The 25,186-nt window shown below is 37.0% G+C and overlaps 1 protein-coding gene across 1 annotated transcript in view; it reads left to right on the forward strand.

Annotated features, from left to right (window-relative positions):
- LOC140246024 (voltage-dependent calcium channel subunit alpha-2/delta-3-like) overlaps window positions 1-18,080 on the forward strand; it is a 79,163-nt gene extending 61,083 nt beyond the window's left edge. The window contains exons 18-36 of the mRNA XM_072325472.1: window positions 498-559; window positions 982-1,103; window positions 1,585-1,639; window positions 2,720-2,829; window positions 3,025-3,121; window positions 5,798-6,028; window positions 6,550-6,633; window positions 7,585-7,691; window positions 8,655-8,735; window positions 9,310-9,371; window positions 10,482-10,526; window positions 10,912-10,974; window positions 12,366-12,442; window positions 12,890-12,962; window positions 14,197-14,249; window positions 15,098-15,141; window positions 16,297-16,429; window positions 16,893-17,088; window positions 17,818-18,080. Of these exons, the coding sequence (XP_072181573.1) occupies window positions 498-559; window positions 982-1,103; window positions 1,585-1,639; window positions 2,720-2,829; window positions 3,025-3,121; window positions 5,798-6,028; window positions 6,550-6,633; window positions 7,585-7,691; window positions 8,655-8,735; window positions 9,310-9,371; window positions 10,482-10,526; window positions 10,912-10,974; window positions 12,366-12,442; window positions 12,890-12,962; window positions 14,197-14,249; window positions 15,098-15,141; window positions 16,297-16,429; window positions 16,893-17,088; window positions 17,818-17,916 (1,794 nt within the window). The 3' untranslated portion in view covers window positions 17,917-18,080. The remainder of the gene's footprint in view (window positions 1-497; window positions 560-981; window positions 1,104-1,584; window positions 1,640-2,719; window positions 2,830-3,024; window positions 3,122-5,797; window positions 6,029-6,549; window positions 6,634-7,584; window positions 7,692-8,654; window positions 8,736-9,309; window positions 9,372-10,481; window positions 10,527-10,911; window positions 10,975-12,365; window positions 12,443-12,889; window positions 12,963-14,196; window positions 14,250-15,097; window positions 15,142-16,296; window positions 16,430-16,892; window positions 17,089-17,817) is intronic.
- Window positions 18,081-25,186: the final 7,106 nt, after the last annotated feature.

Here is a 25,186-nt window from a genome sequence, read left to right on the forward strand (position 1 = left end):
GAAGCTTACCCTGCCTGGCAGTATAAATACACATGCATGGGAAATTGCATCATTGCTTTATTTTATGAATCTGTCTGTAGTGGTGCTTTTCAGAATATATTTATAACTCAGTTGTAAAACTCAATTGGTCTAATCGTCATGTTGCTTGTAATAATAAATCTGGAATTACATCGAGGAGACTATGTCAAAAACAACAACAAACAAACAGAAGAAGAAACTTAATGGCTTCTCAAAATGTTAGAACTAGATTAGTTTTCCTTGTTGATGTTAGAGACGAGTCCATGTTGTTTCACCTTGTCCTACCCCTATAATATACTCTTGGAAGGTAACTTATAACAATATTATGTATAAGCTCTGTATACTGTATACGAATATAATGTGCACGTATAACAGTATACCGTAAACTGTTGTGTTTGCATGTCATCAACTATATATTATTCTTAACTCTATAATTACCTAATTCATGACCTATAATTTTCTACCTTGTATCAACACAGAAACGGGTGAGCAGCCGAAGGAATAAATACTACTACACATTTTTGGCACACACGCCTTACAGGTAAAACTCTTTTAGAAATTAACACTCCTAGCATTTGTATTTCATCCCACTCACATACACTCGGTTCCCACAAAGAACAGCCATATGAGTACCCAAGTTTTTCTGTTCTGTTACCTCTTGAAGAGCGAAACAAGAATATGTTTTTCTATAACCTATAAGCGTTAAGAATTGCGGCTTCTGATTTCATATCTACAGTGCATGCAGATGTGATATAATCTTAAAAGAAATGTAGCTGCATAATACTTGAAAATGCATTATTATCTGCATATGAATATACGTCACAAAAGCAAATGTACAAAATAATATTTACCTTGTTTATTTATCAGTTATTACAAAATGATTCGCAGACGAGCGTAAATTGTCTTAATTTTTGGCTTCTGAACGTTTTCCCAATATCAGTTTGTAACCATTTCTCCCCATAGTCTGGGTATCTCTCTGCCCGAGGCCTATGACAACCAGAGGCTGCAAACACCCGAACTTTTCGTGAACTCAAGCGAAGATGGACAATTTGAATATCGGGCAGAGATATGCGATATACAGCAAGGTCAGTGCGTAATTTAAGTGAAGTCAGTTGATGTTATCATTTCGTTCAGCCTAATGCTCCGCAGTGGTCACATGCTATGCGCAATCGAAGTGTGTCTTGCCAAAGAAAATGATAGAGGCAAAATGTTTACCTACATGTAATTATGATAGGCTTTTTTTTCTGAATCTTACAAAGCAGAGACCATACGATGCTTGCACAATTCTAAGTGTACATTTTTATACTACACTTGTGTATCTTAGTACATTCCGTGAACATAAACAATAATTTGAGAAGTGATGAACATTTTCTTCATTATCAGTCTGTATAATTTTAAATCGTCATAAGTGTAGAGATGATCTCGATATTTTCATTCAACTTTACTTGTACTCTTGAACCCTGGCTGTTTGGCAGTTATGATCTTGTGTTATAAATCAAGTACATGTACCATCGTAGATCAATGTCTTTTACCGTCCTTTTGAATAAATTTGATGTTATTTTGCAGCTGCCAAACTCTTATTTGGAGATGGGACTTTGGGGCAAACCATCATTGCAAACTGGTAAGCGTAAGGAATTGATGATAACTACACTCATTTTATTTCATATCAACTTTCATATCAAATTTCATATCAACTGAAGTCGTATCCGTTCAGTGATTGAGCCTTGAAGTGAGACTAAAAGTCTTCTGTATCATGCGTCATAAACGCTCCTGTTTCCCGGCGTGGATTTATTTGAAATCATAATTCTGCACACTATTCAGTTGACCTTATGGTACGTATTTTGCTGCAAAAATGACGAAAATAAATCATTTTCTGTGATTCCTTGATGAAAAAAAAAATGCGAAATTCGTGCGAAAAGTGGCAGTTCAACTGAGCATGTTTTCTCTCAGGGAGCGCGTATATTACCCAGAAGGATTCACAAGTTTCGGCTATCCCTACTGAAAAGAACACAGTGTCCCACAGTGTGGTCACAGTGTGGTCACAGTGTGGTCACATACTAGTAGTCGACTATGTGAAAACGCTCGAATATAACAGTGTTGAGATGATTTCACAATGTGATTTGGTTTTCACATAGTGTTGACATGCTTATGATCTGTGTCAAACTGTGAATTGATGTATCACAATGTGTTCACACTGTTAAAACACTCGAAATTTAATATTGTGAAGAGATTTCACACTGAGTTCACACTGTGTTTCTCACACTGTGGGACACTGTGTTCTTACCAGCAGGGATGTGTCAATGTACATTCCGCAAAAAAAGAAAAAAGTTTGGATATCTGAATGTGATCGGTTATTTCTCTATTCTCTTAGTAAAAATCGATGCATACATGTCACCATTAAAATGTTATTTGATTTTCATTAAAATAACAACCTACTTGTAATGATTATCCAATCGGGAAAAGGACAATACTTAAAAATATGGAATAAGTCTAAATAAAAAAAGCTGCAAAATAGTTGTCATGAAGAGGCAATAAAGATTATTATTCTGTTCTTTTGTACCGAGTTATGTCTTTTGTTCTCAGCTGGTTAACCACCAAAGCCAATTTCAACAGAATTCTGAATTCAACATTCAAACTTTGAGTGGTGCCATGCCAGTATGAGTGTGTTTTAATCATGAAACACTACCATGTTTCCTTGCAGGCTCTACTGTAAGATAAACTACAGCTCGTCAGAACGATACGAAGGAGAAGAACACGTGGTGAGGTTCCTTCAGGACGCCGCAATGCATGACGGGAAGTTAAACGACTTCTGTAAGTTTCAAAGTTTTAAATCAGTATGCACAGGATTTATGTTGTATTAGGTACCACTCAGAAGAAACCGATAGTCATTAAAATAATGTACATGTAGTAGGTCTGATGTTATATCTGTGAGAAGACACGAAAAGAAGGATAAAACTTCAAATGAGCAATTTGAAAATAAGACTTGTAACCGATTTCTTGTTTCAGGTGATGCCGTCATGGTGAATCATCTAATCTTTGATGCAAACGTCACACGATTCATGCTGGATTATTGGAAAGGGGTGTTCCGGGCTCCCGATACGAGGTAAGTGGGTTTGTACGTTAGTCGCGACATGCTCCATCTTGACTTCGTTTTTGTATCTGACATTGATAATTCCTTCTCTTTGTTTGTCCTTCGGCACCTGTTTTTAAAATCGATAATACATTTTTAGGCAAGATTTTTTTTCCCCCCGGGGGGGGGGGGGGGGTGCATGCAGGTAGTAGATGTATGCATGTAGTAGACTGTTCAAATCAGCTCTTACCTTGAATAATGTGTTTGTTCACACGGGAGCATGGGCGGTGATTTGGCTAAGTCCTCTCATTTGGCTCAGTGGTCTCCCTTCAGATCCAAAGGACCCGGGTTCGATTCCCGAGTCTAGCTGAGCAATATTATGTGTAATCATACACCACCCCCGCTGGTAAGAGGCAAAAGCACTCTATCCCTCGGATATAGGACATAAAATGAAGGTCCCGTGTATGAGAGAGTCTCAACTCATGCATGTAAAAATCCCGCTTCATTCATTCATTGATCGCAAAGAGCAGGGTGCATAACCTGGTGAAGTGGTTCTAAACGATTATTCTGAGTGTCTGATATGATACTTTCATTTTCATTTGTTGAACCTGGCAACGATGTACCAATACCAGGACTTGGACGTAAATGGTAAATGGTGAATGGTATAAGGGAGACGACAAAAAAACTAAATTACTGTATACCAAGTGAACATTAGACAAAGTGTGCTTCAGACTAAAAGGTAATTAGGCCATGCGTACGTTAGACTAAGTGATCATTAGACCAACTTATAAGTAGACTGATGATAGGTATAGTCCAACTGATTATAAGACTAAATGAAACTTTGCCGAAATGGTGATTAGAGTAAGTGATAAATGGCCCATGTGCAGTGATGTGGATATGAGCTAAAATGCAGTTTTCTCAGATGGAAAATGAAACAAACAAACACCAGAAATGCACATACTCTTTGTAACCATGATAACTCTCTTCGTCGTATATTATTAGCACAATTAGGAGATGTTTTGTTTTTATCTGCCTTTGCTTTATTTTTGTTTCTTTTTCAGCATGGTCTAGTCTCGGTGATGTTTCTGGCTAATCGCCACATTATCATTCGCTGTAAAAAGCAACAAAATAACAAAGCAAATAAAAACAAAACAAAACAAAAGCAACTCTTTGGCTGATATTATGGCTTTAACGCTTTCTGTACCAGGAGCTATGGAGAGTAATTACAACACAGAGGTTTTCTGTGCCAATTAGCACACACAGCACACAAATAGTTTATTCCTTTCCTGTTGTCCCCATATATAATAAGAAAAATAGTATACCATCAGTTCAAATGTTTCACTTTTTTTTGTCCCCGCCGAACGAGTTCGAGCAGGGGACTATGAAACGGGCTCCGTACGTGTGTGTGTCCGTGTGTCCGTGTGTCCGTCCGTGCGTCCGTCCGTGCGTCCGTGTGTGATCAAAATGTTCAAAATGCTACTCCTTCGCCATTTCTAACCCGATTTTGATTCTGTTTGCTTTATATGATAGCACTACATGGGAGCTTTGAAACTTCTATAAAGAATTTCAGTTGTGACCTTTAACCTTGACCTTTGACCTATATTGTACATTTTGCTTCAAAATGCTACTCCTTCGCCATTTCTAACCCGATTTTGATTCCGTTTGCTTTATATGATGGCACTAGGTGAGGGCTTCAAAACTTCTACACAGAATTTTGACCTTTGACTTCTTTGACCTTTGACCTTGATTTTTTACCTATATTGTACATTGGCTACAAAATGCTACTCCTTCGCCATTTCTAACCCGATTTCGATTCCGTTTGCTTTATATGATGGCACTAGGTGAGGGCTTCAAAACTTCTACACAGAATTTTGACCTTTGACTTCTTTGACCTTTGACCTTGATTTTTGACCTAAATTGTACATTTTGCTACAAAATGCTACTCCTTCGCCATTTGTAACCCGATTTCAATTCCGTTTGCTTTAAGTGATGGCACTTGGTGAGGGCTTCAAAACTTCTACACAGAATTTTGACCTTTGACTTCTTTGACCTCTGACCTTGATTTTTGACCTGTATTGTACATTTTGCTATTAAATGCTACTCCTTCGCCATTTCTAACCCGATTTCGATTCCGTTTGCTTTATGTGATGGCACTAGGTGAGGGCTTCAAAACTTCTACACAGAATTTTGTCCTTTGACTTCTTTGACCTTTGACCTTGATTTTTTACCTATATTGTACATTGGCTACAAAATGCTACTCCTTCGCCATTTCTAACCCGATTTCGATTCCGTTTGCTTTATGTGATGGCACTAGGTGAGGGCTTCAAAACTTCTACATAGAATTTTGACCTTTGACTTCTTTGACCTTTGACCTTGATCTTTTTACCTATATTGTACATTTTGCTACTAAATGCTACTTCCGGCGGGGACATATATTACGCACCGCGTAATTTCTACTTTTCCTTGTATCTGGTCGTTTTCAATAAGTCCAAAAGTTATAAGATATCTCTACCAGCAAATATCATACTGTCTTTTCCCCATTGTTATTTATGATTTAGTTGCAGAAAGAAATACGATTTACTCACGTTGAATCAGGGAGGTGAAACAACTCACCTCTCTGGATCAATTTGACGCAGTGTCTTCATTGTTAATTTGAATTAAATAGCGACTTACAAAGGAATGAATATGGATTCTTTTGTTCACTTCCAGCGGTTTGGGGTTGAACAACTTGGCCCATAGCATACAAGAGATCGTGGCGGAGATCGAGGAGTACTGCTCCCCGGGGGTCACCACCGTAGCCAACTTCAATACCTCGGACACAGAGGCCACCACCGCCGATATGCATTCGACGACCGAGTCCGTGACGGCACGGTACACGACCGCGACCCCCGTGACTGAGTCGGTCCCATACGTCAAATTTTCGCATCTCGATCCGTTGAGGTCAGTTAACAAAGAGAGAGAGAGAGAAAAAAAAAAAGACGAAGAGGAAAGGAGAGGGTGGGAAAGGGACTTTCTGTGAACTGATGAGCTATTGATGTAGTTGTGGAGCGAACTTCACCAAAAGAGTAATCACGTCGAATCGTGCATATTTTTTATTCTTGTTCAAGATTATGTTGACATTCAATGTGATGGACTCCATCACTATGAGATTAAGCTTTCATTTCTATTAATCAGCTATCGTAGTGACTGGCTTCCTCCATAGATATCTATGTACCGAATTAGTCTTACTCTTTGAGGAAAGTGTTTTATTTGTCTTTCCAACCGACGGTTTCTTTAAACGAATCAGCATTTCTTTTTCTTTTTTTTACTTTCCTGTATAGATGAATGTTATATTGGTGCTGAAAGGTTGCTTACATTATTAGGTAATATCTAGGACTTTAAATTCGTAATGAATGAGACAGTTACTGTACCGTTGTTTAAACTGAACTTTCTTCTTTGCTTTCATGCACTAACTTGTACAGTGATGGTGTGATACTCTCATTTCTCGGAACGTACGGCGGACTGACACGAATCTATCACAACCCACACATAAGCACCTATTTGAGGTAAGTCCCTCTTTAAAGGGACATTCCAGACGATTTTCATAGTTTCACATCATGTAGTACATAAATTAACAACTCGATGGATAGATTTGTGGAATTCATTGTGGTTTTTGAACAGAGAAACAATACTTTGAAAAACCTTAAGCAAATTACACTGAACAAGGATGATGACATAGGAGGTTCACATACTTCAGAAATGTAGCAGTGTAATTCCATTACAATACCGCTTGCTTGCGAGTTCACCTGTTTATAATCTATGCATGGCTTCTTCTTTTGTTCTGCTTCCTTGAGCCCTAACTCATGCATTCTTATGGTGACTCTGCCATGTCATCATCCTTGTTCATTGCAATTTGTTCTTAATTTTAAAAATATTCTTATTCTTCATCCCAATCATCACATATTCTGAAACTCTGTCCTCAGCATAACTTATCTATAGTTGTTCTGATGTAAAAATCTGAAAATCATCCGGAGGTCTCCTTTAAACATGCAAGGGCGCTAGTGGGAATTGAAATTTCTTGACACTTTGAACAATAATATTTAAGGCTACGTCACCAACTCATCATTTTGTAAATACAGGCCACTTTGTCGTGACACATAAGTTTATGGAATGAACGAGTAAACCCTTTCATCATGAAAAAAGTAATCAGTAGAAAATGTAATAGAATGTGATTGTCCCATTATTTTGTTATTTCTCGCTTTGACTGCAAGCTGCACAAACGAACATGCAATGTCAAATATAAAATGTGCACAATTATGGTGTTTAAATTATGTGTAAACAACTTTCATATAATTATTTCTGAAAAACTTTTTTTTACATTTTCAAACGATGAGTTTTCGAACGTGGTTGCTTTGCAAACAAAAAAAAAATGGAATGATAAAAGATATGGTGAAAGCTATAACAACTTCAACTATGCACGCTTTAATTCTGTTTTTGTTTTCTGTTTGACTTGACAGTGATTTCTCAGACCGAGAAAAACAAAACACCATCGAGGAGGGCTACTTTACAAGAGCTGTAGAAGAAATCGACGATGGGTTCGTCTTTTCCGTCCCGTTTGAATCGGGTAAATACCTTAACGAATTTAGTTTGATTTGATTTGATTTGATTTGATTTGATTTGATTTGATTTGATTTATCATTCTACATCTCAAACACAAATGTTGTAATGCAATCCATTGGACATAAGGCAAGACATAACGTCGTAATTAAAATAGAAGACAATTATTTTACAAACATAAAATGTTAGAGACAATCTAAAAAGCAAAGCTTGTATTGTATAGGTCCCTAGATGAAAATGTTAAAGTTTTACTTAACAAAGAACTTAATGACGAAAACGTTGAAAGGAAAGAGCGGGACGTAAAGGCAAAGACAAGCAGAAAGATAGAAAGAATAAAATCGAGAAAAACAAGCTACGAGAATACATTAGAACATACCGAGATAGTCACCCCGTGATATATTTAATAAATTCATTCTTATGCTTATCTGTATCATTTATCCTTTGCAAAGTCGAATGTATAAGTTTATGATATAATTCCTGATTTATTCTGTGTTATGTTTTGTTGGAAACAGAAGAATGAAAATAAATGAATTGAAATGAAATTGAAATTGAAATTGAAATACGCTTACAAGATTCGTCGTCACCCGAGTAACAAACGTAACAACGTGCAAGATAAACATGATAGGTCTGTACGTGTATAATAATTAAGGAATAGCCTTGACATGAATGAAACTGTTAGAACAACGAAAAGCAAACCCGGAATGCCTGATAAACGGCGAGTCTATCTTCTGACAGTTTACAAATCTGACACGGCATCCACGGCAGTCACGGCCTGTCGCGCCTGTCCATCCCGTTGCCCTGCTTTGTCTCAGGTCCGTCTCGTATCATCCACGTCGCCGGGAACATGATGTAAACGTAGTATTTAGCTAAACACCGATACACAAATCCTATGAGAGCCTCACGTGTGGTATAGCAGTTTGCGAAATAATCACCCTCGCTCTCCCTCTCACCCTCTCTCTCTCTGAATTAGAACTGGCAGGTATAGAAACTGTGGTGACAGCAAGCACGGCCATACGAGTCGAAAAAGACAGTAAAGAATTTGCCGCCGCAGGTGAGTGAGGCCACACCCATGTTTTTAGCACCCATGTTTTTAGTGAGGACACACCCATGTTTTTAGCATTCCTCCCCAGCTTTTAAGCATTCATCGTCATGCTTTTTAGCATTCCTCCCCATTTCCAGTATTTCCGTATACGTAAAATATTCTGTAAACTTATCTTTTATTCTGTATTGTGATGTAATTTTTGTATTCAGTTTCTGTAAAATATCTTTATGTTTCTGTTGGAAATGGGAAAAAAATGAATGAATGAATGAATGAATGAATGAATGAATGAACGAATGAATGAATGTTGAATTAGCGCATGCCGAACTATTTTAACGAACATAGCGATATAGCAACTGCCTAAATATTGATGCATGTTTCTTACTTTGTTTGTTTCTTTACTTTCTTTAAAAGAAGAAAGTAATATTCCCTTCCCTTCGGATGGTGACAACTGCACAGGGAGGCAAACACAGTCGGTCGACGCGGTGACAAGATATCGTTTTGAAATGCATGTCGATCGTGCTATGATTCGATTCATATATCGTTCGCTCATAATCGTTCAATTCACTCTCATTTTTTTCTGCAGCCGCTGGGTATCAAATGCTTGGAAGTGCTCTACGCTCGTTGTTTTTCAATATTACATCATCTGTGAGTGTGTCTCGAACTCTCCTCAAGACTATAGTCTTGAGTCAAACAATTAATAAAGCAAATATACAGAAAACACGGCTCCCTATTGAAGCAGAATTGACACAGACCAATATATTGGTCTGTGTCAATTCTGCTTCAAAAGGGAGCCGTGTTTTCTGTATGTTTGCTTGTTTGTTTTGTTTTTAATAAATAACGTTCCGAAAAATACAAAATGTCAATTTTGGTTGCATAGCACACCTTTCCACATCGTAGCAGTAGAATGTGGTGGATATATTGATGTGTGATGAGCTCTAGAATGACATCAAAAAAAAGTTGCATCAGTTCGCATCATATATAAATATATATATATATATATATATTAATTGGAGTGATGCTGAGTACTTGATATTCACTGGTCCTTAGGAATGTGGAGGTTTCTTGATGCATTCTGACAACACATCCATCCATCTTGATCAAACACACGGTGATGAGGTATCCCGGGTCCACCCACTTCCATGGGTTATGTCTGTATAGCTTTCGTTTGTTTATGGTGTAGACTACATGTTTCGTAACCTTTGAGCAATGCTTGGAAATGTTTGGAATATTCTGTCGAGAAGTTTGTATATCAGTTTGACAAGTGATGAATCTTTCCCAATTAGTTTTCTAATTAGATTATCATTATTATTGTTATTATTATTATTATGATGATTGTTATTATCGTTATTATTATTATTATTATTATTATTATTATTATTATTATTATTATTATTATTATTATTATCATTATTATTATCATCATCATCATCATCATCATTATTAATATGGATTTTTTTTTTTTAAATGACAGAGCAGCGCTTGTCTTCTATGAACAAATAACCATGGAGTAGCTCTCTGTGTCCTGAAGAAAATGAAAATGAAAATAATGTTTGAATTGAACACGGAAATCATTAGCTCTTCATGATGACAAGATAGCGTATCAACACATACACTTAACGTATTTCATGAGGTTTCATGGATAAGTTATTATGGAACTGCTTTCTCTCCCTTAATCCCTTCCCAACCCCCACTATCTCTTTTTCTCTATCTTATACCATCTCTTCTTCTCTATCTATACCATCTCTTTCCACCTAGGTACCTGACTGTGACCCCGAATGCACTCCCTCGTGCTTTAATGACGTAAGTAGACTCGTTTCATTTGTAATCGTAAATGCGGTTTGTAAAGTGTGGAATTGTAAACTTCACTCTTTCTTACGCAAATACACACACAAATGTATACGCGAAAATTATATGTTTGTGTGTGTGTGTGTGTGTGTGTGTGCGCGCGCTTGTTATATACATAGAGAGAGAGAGAGAGAGAGGGAGAGGGAGAAACAGACAGACAGGACAGACAGACAGACAAACAGACAGCTTAGTTTGTTTATTCACCTATCAAATAATTTCATATTCATTATAATTTTGTGCATGTTTCCTTCCATTCTTTTTTTTTTTTTTTTTTGGCAGACCTAGTTACTCTACTAAACCTGTAATCTGACTTTGTTCTTCATCCATTTTATCGTTGCAGAGCGTGGAGTGTTTTCTTGTCGACAACCATGGTTACATCGTTGTGTCAACAGATATGACTCGGGTAAACCCTGTTGATGCTGCTCTTGCTAATGTCTTCATTGGTACTATAGTAACGCTGCAATGATGATGAGAATGATAATGATGACGATGATGATGACGTTGATGACGATGAGGACGACGATGATATCATGATGATGACCATAGTTATGATAATCATGATAACAATGATGATGATGGTAATGGCGATATTGAAGATGATGCTATATTGATGACGATGATGATAAAGACGTTAATGATGATGATGGTGAGGACGATGATGGTGAGAGTGATGGCAAGGAGAGCTTACTGTCCTTCATGGTTCTCGAAAACTGTATCCCCAGGTACAGCTGGCGTAGTACAACTGCTTTATTGATCCCAGAGCGTCCAAAGATTACACCGCGCAGACCGCAATTCCACAGACAATCCTCTGTACTCGCAATAGGCACCAGTTGTCATAGTAACCAATTTATGAATGTTTCTCTTGGGATGGTGGGGGGGGGGGGGGACTTACGCCACCAAAATCTAGACAAGCAAACTGTCACTTGACGATAGATAACTTCACATCATTTTCACGTCAAGAATGCAACCCCGCTTACGTGGAAAACGTTAGAAAACAGCATTTAAAAGTTTTTTTTTTAATCTATTCTTTGCTCACTTTGACATCTTTAGATTTACCCTCTTATGACAAGGATACAAGGATGTTTTATTTGTTTCTCTGTTATCACTTGTATTATTTTGCAAATGCCGAATGAATAATAATAATAATAATAATAATAATAATAATAATAATAATTATAATAATAATAATAATAATAATAATAATAATAATAATAATAATAATAATAATAATAATAATAATAGTAATAATAATGGTAATAATAATAATAATATCGTGCCCTACTGCGTAAGTGATGGTAATGGTAGAATTGCTTAAAGGGTCCCTGATCAGACCATGGAACCATGATCTGACCGAAGCTAACTTGCACGATGTATCCTCGTCCACCGCAGCTGCGCCATGCATGTTGCTGCCTGATGAGGGAGCTGAGCGGTCACATGGGTGTGTCCTCTTCCACGTCACTATTCGGCTAATAAGAAAGGAGTGTGTCTGTGTGTGCGTGTGTGTGTGTGTGTGTGAAAGAGAGAGAGAGAGGGGAGGGGGGAGAGGATAGATATAGATACGTAGTAAAAGTATACCAATACACGTGGATGGCGTGTTGTATGCATTCTTTCAGATTAAAAGTCACATGCGGGCAATCGATTGAAGCTCATTTTCTCTTTTGATTCATAATGACAATCGCGCCTTTCAAGACAAAAACAAAAGCATCATATTGTATGTGACTGGATAAGACATTGGTTTTATTCTAAATCAATGAATTTTCATCAATAGTTCTTTTTCTACTTCGCTCATTTTAGGCGGGCACTCATTTTGCAGCACACGAGGAAAACCTCCGGCTTTTCAACAAACTTGTTGATAGGGACATATTCGAAGTGTAAGTAATCACAGTAGGCCTACAATTAGTCGGATATAGTTTGACTTCTGGCAGAAGAGCTGTACATTATTATGCTCTGCATATTTACGATATCAATGACAGTTAAAGATCTATTCCGAAGGGTTAATTGATCTTGCGTAATTACCTATCTATATATACAGCGGAGCCAGCTATTTTTCCTTACTTTGGTTATTATTTTGACGTTTTGTGGTTAGTGTGTTGCCACACAAGTGCAGGTAAAATCCTTGTCTTGTTGCAATATCGTCTCTGTGCTGTTTTTGGCTTATCTGTATATTTCATATTTTTTTCCAATTTTTAAACATTTTTATGTTCTGTCTCTGTAATATTACATACTGTGTGACTACTATATTCTACCTATGGTAGAACAGTAAGTGCTGCCTTGCTCATAGAAGATTGAATAAATGAATACATACATATTTCATACAGGGTTCACGTAACTGACTACCAAGGCATGTGTAGACGAGAAATAATTAACAGTGCCGCCCCCTCTCTGCGCAATGTAAGTATTATTCATTTTTTTGTTTGTTTTCTTCCTTCTTATTATTATAATATTTTAGCATATTCCCTAATAATTTCAAACTCTTTTTTTTTTAATACATTATCACCTACGCAAGGAATTTTGAACGCACAACGCTATGCTTGAACAATGGCGACATAATTATTTGCATGGGATGTTTAAATTGTACGCTCATTTAAGTTAGATATTACCCACGTTCACTATTTGTTTGTTTGATAGATACTTTATTTTCTGCCAATCAATATACATAAGTTTGCATATTTATGAACATGTAGGAAATATACAAAGTAAATTCAACACAGAGTCGTTTGACTTGCATAAACAGCGATATACATAAGTTACATAAACATGAACATGTAGGAAATATACAAAGTAAATTTACTACAGAGTCGTTTAACTTGAATAAACAACGATATAAAAGGAAATTAATGATATAATAGACAGTATGCATGTCTATGCAGCAGGGATTACAAAAATGATTGTAGTTAAGAAGCAATTATGCAGAGGGCCGCCATTATAAGCATTGCTTGAAAGGATGGCCGGCCCGATTGTGTCAAGCTAGCTCCCTAATGCATTTCCCACCCCACAACTCATTCAATGTTCATGAATATTTAATAGCGATGCATAAAGTAACTACAATGACTGTAAAATATATTTGTGCGGTGAGTTGGCAGTCGGTAGCGCGTCTGCCTCCAGATCCAAAAGACCCAGGTTCGATTCCCGAGTCTCACTGAGCAATGTTGTTTGTAATTATGCCACCCCCTTTAGGAAGAGGCTAAACACTCTGTCCCTCTGTTAGGATATAGAATGAGGGACCCGTGTGTGAGAGAGGGTCACAACTTATGCACATAAAAGATCCCGCTTCATTCATTCATCGCAAAGAGCAGGGTGCTTAACCCGGTGAAGTTGTCCCACCTCACATCCAACTGGACCTCATGGAAGACCAGATAGTGCAGCTTAATATGGGCTACCCAGCCATATTCTTCCCAGATGGAAAAATAAAACAAAAACAAACAAACAGGTAAACAAACAAGCAAACAAACAAACAAACAAACAAACAAGCAAAAGACTATTCAGCCTATCACTAGTCAAGATCACGGCACCGCGTTGTGAGATTTGAGTCACTTTAGAAGGTGAACGAGTGATCGACTGTGGATGGGATTTATTGATAAAACGTGATGACACTAAAACTGTCTACTGTATTCTCTTCTTGCAGAGTTTGGCAAACTTTCTCTCTATTCTTCATTGGTTGGCCAAACAAGTCATAGTGTGAGTATCCTCGTAAAGAACGGAGAGATAGAATTGTCAATCTTGTCGCCTGATGTGTTTGGCTGTGTGAGATTGATTTCCTAAATTTACTAAGTCATCAAAACTTTGTCGAAATTAACAACGGCTTGCTTATGATTGTGATTGTACAATGTTTTCCGCTTTTACTATCAGAGATTATCATTATGCATGTTGACCGTGTGGTTACCATGGAAACCAGCTGTGTTATTAAAGCCTTCATTGTTCTTTCTGTAGAGGGTAAATTTCATTCAGGCATGTTGACTCCGTGAATACATGAAAAATTGCTAACCATCCGGTTAAATATTGGGCGATCTACATTGACCAATATGTTCAAACCTTGAAGAGTACGACTTCTCGCAGTTTTGCGCGTTAATTTTGGCCAAGTACAAGTAAATAAGTCGTAAAAAGAATGTAACGAATCCGTATCATTTCTGAAAGTGACACATTCCATCGTTCTGTTGCTTAGACATGATACGTAAGGGAATGAGTTATTCTCCTTACCTTCAAGAGGAGATTCAATGCCCTTTTGGTGTCTTGCAAAGTGATTTTTCTTTATTGTTATTCTCATTATTATTTTCTTTATTTCTTTCATTGTTGTAACACCGTAGAGTGTAGAGGAGTTCTTGTCGTTATAGAAAGGGCAGCCCGTGGAATTCGGAAAAATAGAAAAGAAAATAGTAGCACTTGAACGAATCGTCCAATTTTCTTGAACTTTGCGTCCTCTTCTGTGTTCGTTGACTATGTTTTGGGAAATGCCCTTTTGGAATAAGAAAAAAAAAATGAAGATGAAGAACTGTTAATCACGTGTATTTTTGTATCGTTCCTTTCAGCTTCCTCAGCCAAATTAGTATCTACGACTGGTTGTCGGCAGCAGGTAAGCATTAAAAGAATGGTGTAGTTTTGGTTGACATGAAGATTCATGTTTTAACTTTTTGTCTGATAATTAGGAATCATTTTTATGAAAAAGGAGCACACAGTTCTTAGAGAAATGTACAGTTTATTTGATAAATAGCGGTTTTGGAATGGCCAAGATATCCAAAAACAAAGAGATTCTAATAAAAGATGGGACCCACCTTTCATCATTAGCACCATTTTGCTTTACTTTGTGTTTTGATATCTTAGCCGTTTCCAAAACTATTTTTATCAAATGAACTTTTCATTCCTGTATGGATAATTTTTGTTAAACACACAAATGTAGCATTCGTTGAGGTGTGGATAGAATCACGGCGTTCAATATTCCAACCAAAAGCAGTACGAAAGGAAATAAAAAGCAGCGGCTGTGCAGCACTGGTTAAGGTGGGGATTCATAGTTTGAACATTCCCAAGTGAGATAATGAAAAGCCTCTTATGAAATATGAAAGAGCATGTAATTTTAAGAAGGATTCAACGTTTATTTGATGAAAATTGGTTTTCAAATGGCTGAGATATCCAAAAAAAGTGCTACTAATAAAAGGCGACATGCCACAACTTTATTAGGATATCTTTGTTTCACCTTGTTTTTGGATATCTTAACCATTTCAAAACCGATTTTCATCGAATTAACTTTTGATACCCCTTAGAACTGCATGCTCTTTGACATCTCATAGAGTGGTTTCTGAATATCTCGCAAAACGTTAAAAGCTAAATCCTCACCTCGACCAGAACTGTACACACCCTTTAAGACTAAACAACTTGTGTCACCCTCGATTATCTTAACATGACCAACGTTGCTTAAGAATCAATAACTAAAAAATATCCCTAAAGTAACAAAAAGATCTGCTAATGACTTTAAACACCAAGTCTTAAAATAAATCAGCACATGAATAAAGTTTGGGAGAGAGCCAACGCACAATACACACTCTGCAAAAGTCACCCTCATGTACGCGCAATCTCACCCCGCTCTTTTCATGCGTTTACACAGCTTGCATAACAAAAAATATACATTTCCAAGTGAATTTCAATTTGCAACAAACTTTTTTTTTGTTTAGTCTAGTGCCTGCGATTATTTCCTTCCACTTCTTTCCTGCATTCTTCTCTCCTAATTTTAAAGTTGCGCAGACGGACGATCGCTATACGTACGAGCCGTGTGACCAGGAGTACACTTTCTACGTGGCAAACCGGAGCAATATTCCCGAGAAGGGACTGGCCGGGAAATTCCTTACCAACTGCTCGGACTGTTTCAAGTGCGTTTCTATCGGTGATGTATAGCTTATGCAAACGGTAGAATTTGTGGTGTTGTCAGTCAGTCCTGTAGCCATACACAGGGAGAAGTGTTACAGTTACCACTCAACATTATAACGGATCAATTTGTACTGAATATAGTGGCATGAAATCAACTAAAGTGATCATGACCGGACTTGATGATAGCCTTTTTTTTTTCCTCTGGTAGCCCGTCCGGGCCACTGAAGTCTTTGAATATGACATTTTGGTGGCCGAAAAAAGAAATGTAGTTGCTCGAAATGAAAGAAAATATGAAAACCCATTTTGACTTTCAGCGGCCCGATTGGGCAGCATAAAATATACATCAGGCATAAGATGGACAAAGTTCATTGTCAAGTTCATGACTTATGATGTTACTTGGGTTACTTAATTGTGTGTGCTCGTTATTGATATGCTGCTTTATACTGTGCTTCTTCCTACCGGCAGACCATACAGCGTGCAATCTGTTCCCCACTCAAATCTCATGCTGATAATTCAAGAACGGGACTGCGAGTGCTTCTCCGACCAATCAGTTCAACTGGAGCCAGATGAGATCGAGTACAACGAGACAGCCTGGTGCGAGAGACTACTACAGTTCAGAAACAGAAGGAAACCAGATACGTGTTTTCACTACGATCCAAACGTGAGTCGGTAAAAATGTCGTCCACATGGTCGAGGTGCAGTTTGATTTTCATTCATGTTTGGTCCATGTCAAAAGCCACAGAACAATAGAGTTTGAGTAAGACGACTGATAGTTTTTGTAATATTCCATTGTGATTTTTCAATGATCGATGCAGGTTAAAATGAGTCAAACACTGCGAGAACTTTTGAATGCTACTTTCGCAAACTTCATGGAGTGCAGTGATAGGTCTTTATACAAACTCTTGTGGGCTCCTAGACTGTCGGCCTGTCGGACACTAGGGCTATCCTCCTTAATCATGTTAATAGACTGTATACAGTCTTGTGTATCTTGTGTATATTTTACCCGTTCATGACGATGATCGTACGTTTGTGGAGAGGTATAGAAGGGTCATATTATATACAGAAATATTATGGGTCGTTCCCGACATTCGTATGACAGCACTTTAGTGTGTTTGCGGTGTCTGTAGTTCGATGGTCCTCTTTGAGACTGAATTTGATGGTGTGAATAGGATATCTACACGTCTAACGTAATGACTGGTTTCAATGTGTTCATTTTTTTTTTTTTTATGTGGCTCCCTTCACGTGTTCTCTTGGAATTAGCTATTTGAATTAATTAATTGTATTAATTATTAATTAATTAGCTAATAATTAGCTGGTTGAATTAGGTGTATGAGTGGCATGAATATGGTATCCTGCACCAACCTTTTTGTTTCTTTGTTTGTTTGTTTAGGAGGATTCATCGGAGTGTGGGCGTGGCTTTATACACAGTCCTTCCTTCCTTCTCATCGTGGCTTCCTTCCTGCTCACCGCGGTGGGGCGCCCTCACTGACGATAGGCGCATCCCGGCCAGTATACTTCGCTGACAGCGTGATGGACTATACCTTCTTTTCGCTGTATACTCCTATCACTGTTGAGAACGGGATATTAAGTTGCAGTTGATTATAGCAGGTTGCTACTTTTTGTTTCAAATACTTCACGTGGTGCCCTCGGCTTCAGAACAATATTTTGCCTTTTTTATGCAGGAATGTTTGTACGTTAACTTGCCTACCGCGAGGGTTCTATGAATTGTAGAAAATACTTGATAAAATAGCTGAATGTATAGAGAGCAAAGAAAAGTGAAACGGCCAACATAATCGGCAGTGGATGTTTGTGTTCTTCTTTGCGACATTTTGCATCATATTGGTTGAAGATGGAGTGTTCCAGTGATGGCGGCAGAACTCACACGAATGTAAGGAAAAGGAACATTAGATAAGTTCCTTAAAACGAAAGGGTTGTTATTGATTCTATGGAAGAACATGACTGTAAAATGATAAATTTAAATGATCACTGAGCATTTTGTTTACTTCGCATTAGTATAGTGCAACATTGAGACTGAAAACAAAGTTTGCAATCTGCGATAGATTTTTTTTTTTCACGATAGAGTTACCCTAATTTTCTTTATTTAAAGTTAGCTGAGTTTAGATTTCTTTAGTAAGCTGGCTTACATTTCTCATTTGTACTGGTGATGTTACATCATTCACAATATTTCAATGTATTCGAAATTCCTATAAATACCACATGAATCCTTGTGTGTTTGCTCAAGCAACATCTTAAGGAGTTGATGTTATGACGTCATTATTATTGTAGATACAATAACGAGTGATGAATTATAGAAAATCATTATCATTAGCAATAATTCTCTCACTTCTATTACCGGTGATAACCGTGTTATTCTGAAATCATAACATAAACAAGCGAAATGGTAGAGATATAAGACAGAAAAAACCTCTATATACACTGATCGCTAGCCAGGTTATACATGTATGAACCGTTGGGTGGTGTGAAATATATAAGTTTCCTTCATCTATGATAATAGTTTTGCTCTCTCTTTTTTTTTAATAATAGCCTAATCATTATTCAGCTTGTTTTGCTACAATGTGTGCCTACTTTAATTCCAAAGCGAATTTGCGTGTTTCAATGGGCGGTTCTGAAGCTTCGAAAGTTATCGAATGCTTTATTTGGTAGTCTTTCATCAAACTTTTATTTTGTTCATTGGTTTGTCTTTGTATTCTGAGTTTTTTTAAACTATGTCTGTGTCACGATTATTCCCGTATAGAATAGAAATCAACTGCGTGATATATAACGAGATACAACCTCCAGCGTGTTCTCTTGACGTGATTATTTCCATACAATAAAACATGTTTCATCATGCATACTTGTATTCAGATAGTGTGGTGTATAATATTCACACTAGGTTTTAATACACAGGGAATTCTGAGTATTTTCTTGTAAAATGACGGTTCTTTCCATGCAGGGAAACTGATTATCCCGATGAGGCAGAAACGTTAAAGTATTTGGTATGCATGCATGTCAGGTGTAAAAAATACAATGAAACATTATCTCAGAAGAGGACAACAAACCATTTTCTAGTAGATCAGGCATTGGATAATATATCATTATAAATGTCATAGTCACGGGAATCATGAAAATAAAACTGATACTAGTGCAATCGACATGATGATAATAACAATAATGATTATAATAACATTAATATTATAATGATAATAATATTGATTATGGTAATAGTAAAGTTAATGACAATAATACAACGTAGTGATTACAGTAGTAATGATAATAATTGCAATATGAAGAAGAAAAGGAAGAAAAGAAAAAAAAAACTATGGGTACTACATAGTGAATGGAGACGTAGACCTTTTACATATCGAGTGAGGTGCGGAACATTATGATAAATCGATTATAAACGCAGTGAAACCCGCTTCATGATGTACATTAATTTTTCATGCATAATCAATGCGTGAATAAGTATTAATGTTCCTTATGTGTACGTATTTGCTTCGATTTTCTAGGACGATTAAAGGGAATTATTAAAGAAACCCTAATGACGTTAACATGACAGTACAATATTAGTTATCGCGTGAGTGCCTTTAATAATGATTAGTAACAATGCACGTATGAGATGCACGTATTTTCCGATTTCGTTCATGTAAAGCGACTTTTAGAAGCGATCACTACCGAGTAGAAAGTTACAGCCGTTTACATGCTATTCAAGTACACTCTTATGCGTGTGGATATAATCGCAAAAGCAATGGAATTCTATTCATACTCATATACTTGTAAATATCTGCAAATCAATAATGAAGTATGATACATTTGTTAGGTAACATACCGCTTCTGTGAAGCAGTTACGTGAGGGAAATCACAGGGGGAAAAATCAAACCCTTTCCGATTTAATGGGCTGCGTTTGATTTCACTACTGTACATGAAAATATAGCGTGTTGAAATGGACATTACATTAAAATCTTAACATAAAACAGATATGCATACACAATAACATATATATTAAAACTAAGCTTATCATATCATAACAAAATTCTAGGTGTGTATACTCGCCATTCTGTTTACCAGATTAATTGGCCCATGCAATTAAGTTTCTCCGTTCTTGTGTTGCTTCTTGACGCTAAATATAATTTACATCTTCTATATACATATAATTATGCAATGTGCACGAACAAAATAGCACCTGATATCGATGAGTTTGGATCCACCTGGGCGCTATCAAAAATATCCGAAGATGAAAATTATCTGATAATGGTATGATGTAATTGCACCTGTATGATACTCGTCGGTGTAGTAATCGGATGGGAATCTATTGTATATTTCATCTCGGGAAATGTAGTTTAGCTGGGTTATTTCATCCAATTATAAATTCTTTGAAATTCGGGTGGGAGAATTCAGATTTCATCTGCTTCGCTTTCTTGCGTATTTTCCAAATCTGATATTTTTACTGTGTGTAGACACAAAAGTTTATTCCATCCACAACAAACGAAAGAACAGAAAAAACCCGATCAGCTTGAACAAAAACAACAAGAAAACAGACTTTATGCATTACTGAAGTATGTCAATGTCAGATTTATTTTTATGTCTAAAAACGGGCTCCGAGTTACAAAGTTGACAGTAAATTTACCTGTGTGTCGATGTGTGATGTACTTTGTTTACTATGGTGCTTCTCTGGGCTTCCATTCGATGGAGAATAAACAACCTTCTCCTGATGTGAGGAAATGATTTTGACAGATGCACCGCTGAGAAGGAAAGGATTCCGTTTTGTTCTAAGTTAAGAAGATGTCGTTTGACATCACAATGCTTAAAATTGTGAGTTTTAGTTCTGTTTTGTGTTGTTTTGGTATACTCTTATTGCACATAGACAAGTTGTACAAGTTGTAATGTTGCGATCATGACAAATGTTATCACTGTGGATGAGTTCAGGAACCATGTAGGTCTATAGGGATTATGGTGAACTAGGCCCTACACTGTTAAGCTGTGAGGAGATTCTGGGGTCGGTTCCCAATATACCGAGTTAACATTCTTGGACGCTATGTTTCCCTTTTAACCCAGGTGAATACTTGACTTGGTTACCTAGTAATGGTGGAGGCAGCCCAGAATAAATACCAGATACACATAACCTCATCATCATTATGGTTACTACTTCTGTTGCTATCACTTGTACTGCCACTACTGCTACTGTTTTATATAATTATGTATTTTTTTTTTCCGACAAGGGCAAAACTAAAAACTTATTCTTGTCTTCTCTTATCGATTTCACATGATAAAACTCCTCTGATTTTTTTTTTAATCAAACTTTGTGTTTATGTAGAATGTTTGCGAAATTATGCCTTATTAACTTGCAGTGACGCCAGATCCCCTCCAGTAATTTCCGTTTACTATTAGTATCAAAATTATGACAAAACGAGTGAGATTTATCTGGTCGATTCGGTGTGGATGTTTTACAAATTACGTAATCGATATCTATACCGATATCATGCTCGCGAGGAAAATGCACCATGACCATAGTGTTGCGCTTGTAGACTTGATTTGGCGAGATATATACCAGGGGCGAGATAGCGGCAACATGCAGTTCTGTGCGTATTGTGCTTCCAACTAAGTTGACCCAATGACACCATGTCAGTTTGTTCTTTGTGGGAAGTCGACGACCTAACCATTTTGTGATTTTTATTAGTAAGGGAGTGAGGCAACAAACAGAGGAAGAACTGAAGTCCCGTTCAGACGAGTCTTTGAAATCCTGGAATAATGTACATTGACAATATTGAAAATATGATTTATACGGTGTATTTATTGTATATGGAATCTTTATGATATGACTTTGTTTTCAATAAAAGACATGGAATACGAATGTCGGACAGAAAATCCCTTGTACGGTGTGTCTTTACTGAATGACATGAGTTGAATTTATTTCACACATCTCCCATCCCCTTCTATTATAATGTTGCTCTCTTTTTTGAAATGTGGCTCTGTCTTCTGCAATGATGTGATTATTGTGCCTTTTCCTTTATATTGATGTTTTACTGCTCTACACCATTTAGATGATTATCCCATTTTATCATACCGTTGAGGAAGTAATCAAGCAGTTCAAAACATAGGAAATTCACCACTGTGGACGTTGGTAATTTACGAGGTTAGGCGGTGGTACATGTATTCTCGCATAATGGCTTTCAATGCATGCAAGGTAAGCGTGGTGAATGCTGTTTGATCAAATACAACTTATACTGTACATCCAACGTGATTGCCACTTCATCATACACAATTCTAAAAAATAGGAAAATATTCGTCCCGAAACTGTTCTTCTACAACGTTTATATAATACAAAATGTACAATATTTTTGTATTGTAATGATAGGCAGAACAAAAAAATGGACATCTAAAAACAAGGGATTTTTCCTCGTTTTAAAGATTGACATCAAACATTAGCGCGCTGCAATCAGAAATTAAATTACAAGACTTAAGAAAGTGAAAGAAGACACATGTATCTATTTGCACAACTTTCCATTTTTATTACTCAATATTCTCGTTTACATTTTTAACAATATTATGTAAACCAATGAACACCGAAAAGAAACAAAAACGACTCAAAAGTTCCGTACACTACACATGAACTGGAAAACAAAAATAAAAACAACAAATATTTTATGCATCGGAACTATAATCTCGAGCAGCCGTTCTCGTGCACACTCAATGAAAGGATACACGTGATCATGAGTTATATGTATACCAACGATGTATGTATACCTACGTTCACACAGGGAAGATTAAGGACCGATGACGCAACAAGTGGAACTTAAATCAGCAGCACCGCAGTGTCAGCCAGAACTTCTTTCATAATAGCTCTGCCAGTCTTCTGGACATGCGTCGCTGGTTTTACCATTCCATTACAGAATATACAGCTTCAAGTTTATGCGTAAATTTTAACATATTAAGGGAACATCCCCCCCCCCATCCCCCACAACAACAACAGCAATCATAAAACACCAACATAAAACCACTAAACACATAAAAATAGAATGCGAAAACAAATATCAATAATCAATCAAACAATAACAATAATAAAAACAAACAAACAAACAAGCGATTCTACTGGCCGGAAACTTTGTTGGACTTTGACACGCAACGGCCTGTATTCTTGAGTCCTATAATGCATGATGAAACAACGGAAGTGGGCTTTCCTGATGAAACACATCTTATTTCAGTGATAGTGATTATAAGAATCCAAAATCATCACTAGTAGCTGACAACACATTATCCACTTTATGTTCATCATGACTGAATGTTACTCCTGAAAGAAAAAATGAGAAACAATCAAACAACGATGAATAGATTGAAATAAATTCAAAATCATCGCTAGTACCTGACAGCACATATCATTCACTTAATGTTCATCATGATTGTCTGTTACTCCTGAAAGAAAAATGAGAAACAATCAAACTAAAGTGAACAGATTTAAATGAATTCAAAATCATCGCTACTAGCTGACAGCACATATTCACTTAATGTTCATCACGATTGTATGTTACTCCGGAAAGACAAATGAGAAACAATCACATTAAAATGAATTGAATGAAATGAAATCAAAATCATCACTAGTTTATATCTGACAGAACATTTCCACTTTAAGTTCACCATGATTATGAGTTACTCCTGAAAGAAACATAAGGAACAATCAAAACTGAATTGAATGGACTGAAATGGAATTTCGCCAAAAGTAAATACGTGTCGATTAAACGTCTAAAGGAGACTGGAGCGTGGTGAAAATGTTATGGTGCATAATCTCCTTCAAACAGAAACAGAGATAAATGAAAATGTTAACAGATCAGGAAAGATACATGTATGCCTCACGTGACTATGACGTCGTCCAATAAAATTCCCCGCTGGCTTTGTTTCAGTTTGTGAAACATTTTCTCAAGAAACATCATTTCTGTCACGACTTCCCTTCACTCAAAATCTGTTACTCTACATTCCATACCACAAGAAGCAGAGAACTGATGAAACGTTAATAAAATTTCACGGAAAACGCGACAACCAATTAAGGGCGGTTCTTTCACGTAGCACGTACAGAATAGGGAACCTAGATATAGGACTACGTGTATTTTGACGTCTCCACAGTTCCAAGAGGAATGCCACCTATACCGACATTTGAATTGTCGCTATCCTACTGACGATACTGATAATAATGATCGTGTGTCTATACAGCCAATATTACAGCGGAGTCTCCAGTCTCAGCACTGATGTTCGTGAGAACTTCAGGAAAACACTAAACTTGTTAAACTTGCCAAAAGATTTGATAAGCACTCGTCCCAGTTTGCTCTAAACATTCATCCATCTGTTGCTTTGTTGAATCAAATTCATTGTAAACCACTTTCTTTCTATGGCAAAATTTCTGCAGAGAAAAATCTTTCTTAAAACACGAGACAGGGGCAAAGACTCGACGCGACAAGACCGAATACGACAAGATCCAACTTCCCATAGAGTCCCTCAAAATAACGAAGTATCGTCACGTCGCGATACGTCTCATGGGGAGTGATCAGCACGCGTCTTTCGGCCGACAATCAAAGCCACTTCTTAGCATGTGGACTACTCTACCAGAGCCCCTACTCACTCCCTCTGTCATCATGGTTAAAAGTTATGAAAATACTCGACAAATAAAGACACTATTTCCGAAAGTGTTCTCAAAGTTGGATTTTAAATCACCTTAAAAGGTTTTTAGACAGCAGCGGGCCTGATCGGCTTTAAGCGGTGTGTGTGTGTGTGTG

The sequence above is a fragment of the Diadema setosum genome, chromosome 2, assembly GCF_964275005.1.
Source record: "Diadema setosum chromosome 2, eeDiaSeto1, whole genome shotgun sequence".
Classification (NCBI taxonomy): domain Eukaryota; kingdom Metazoa; phylum Echinodermata; class Echinoidea; order Diadematoida; family Diadematidae; genus Diadema; species Diadema setosum.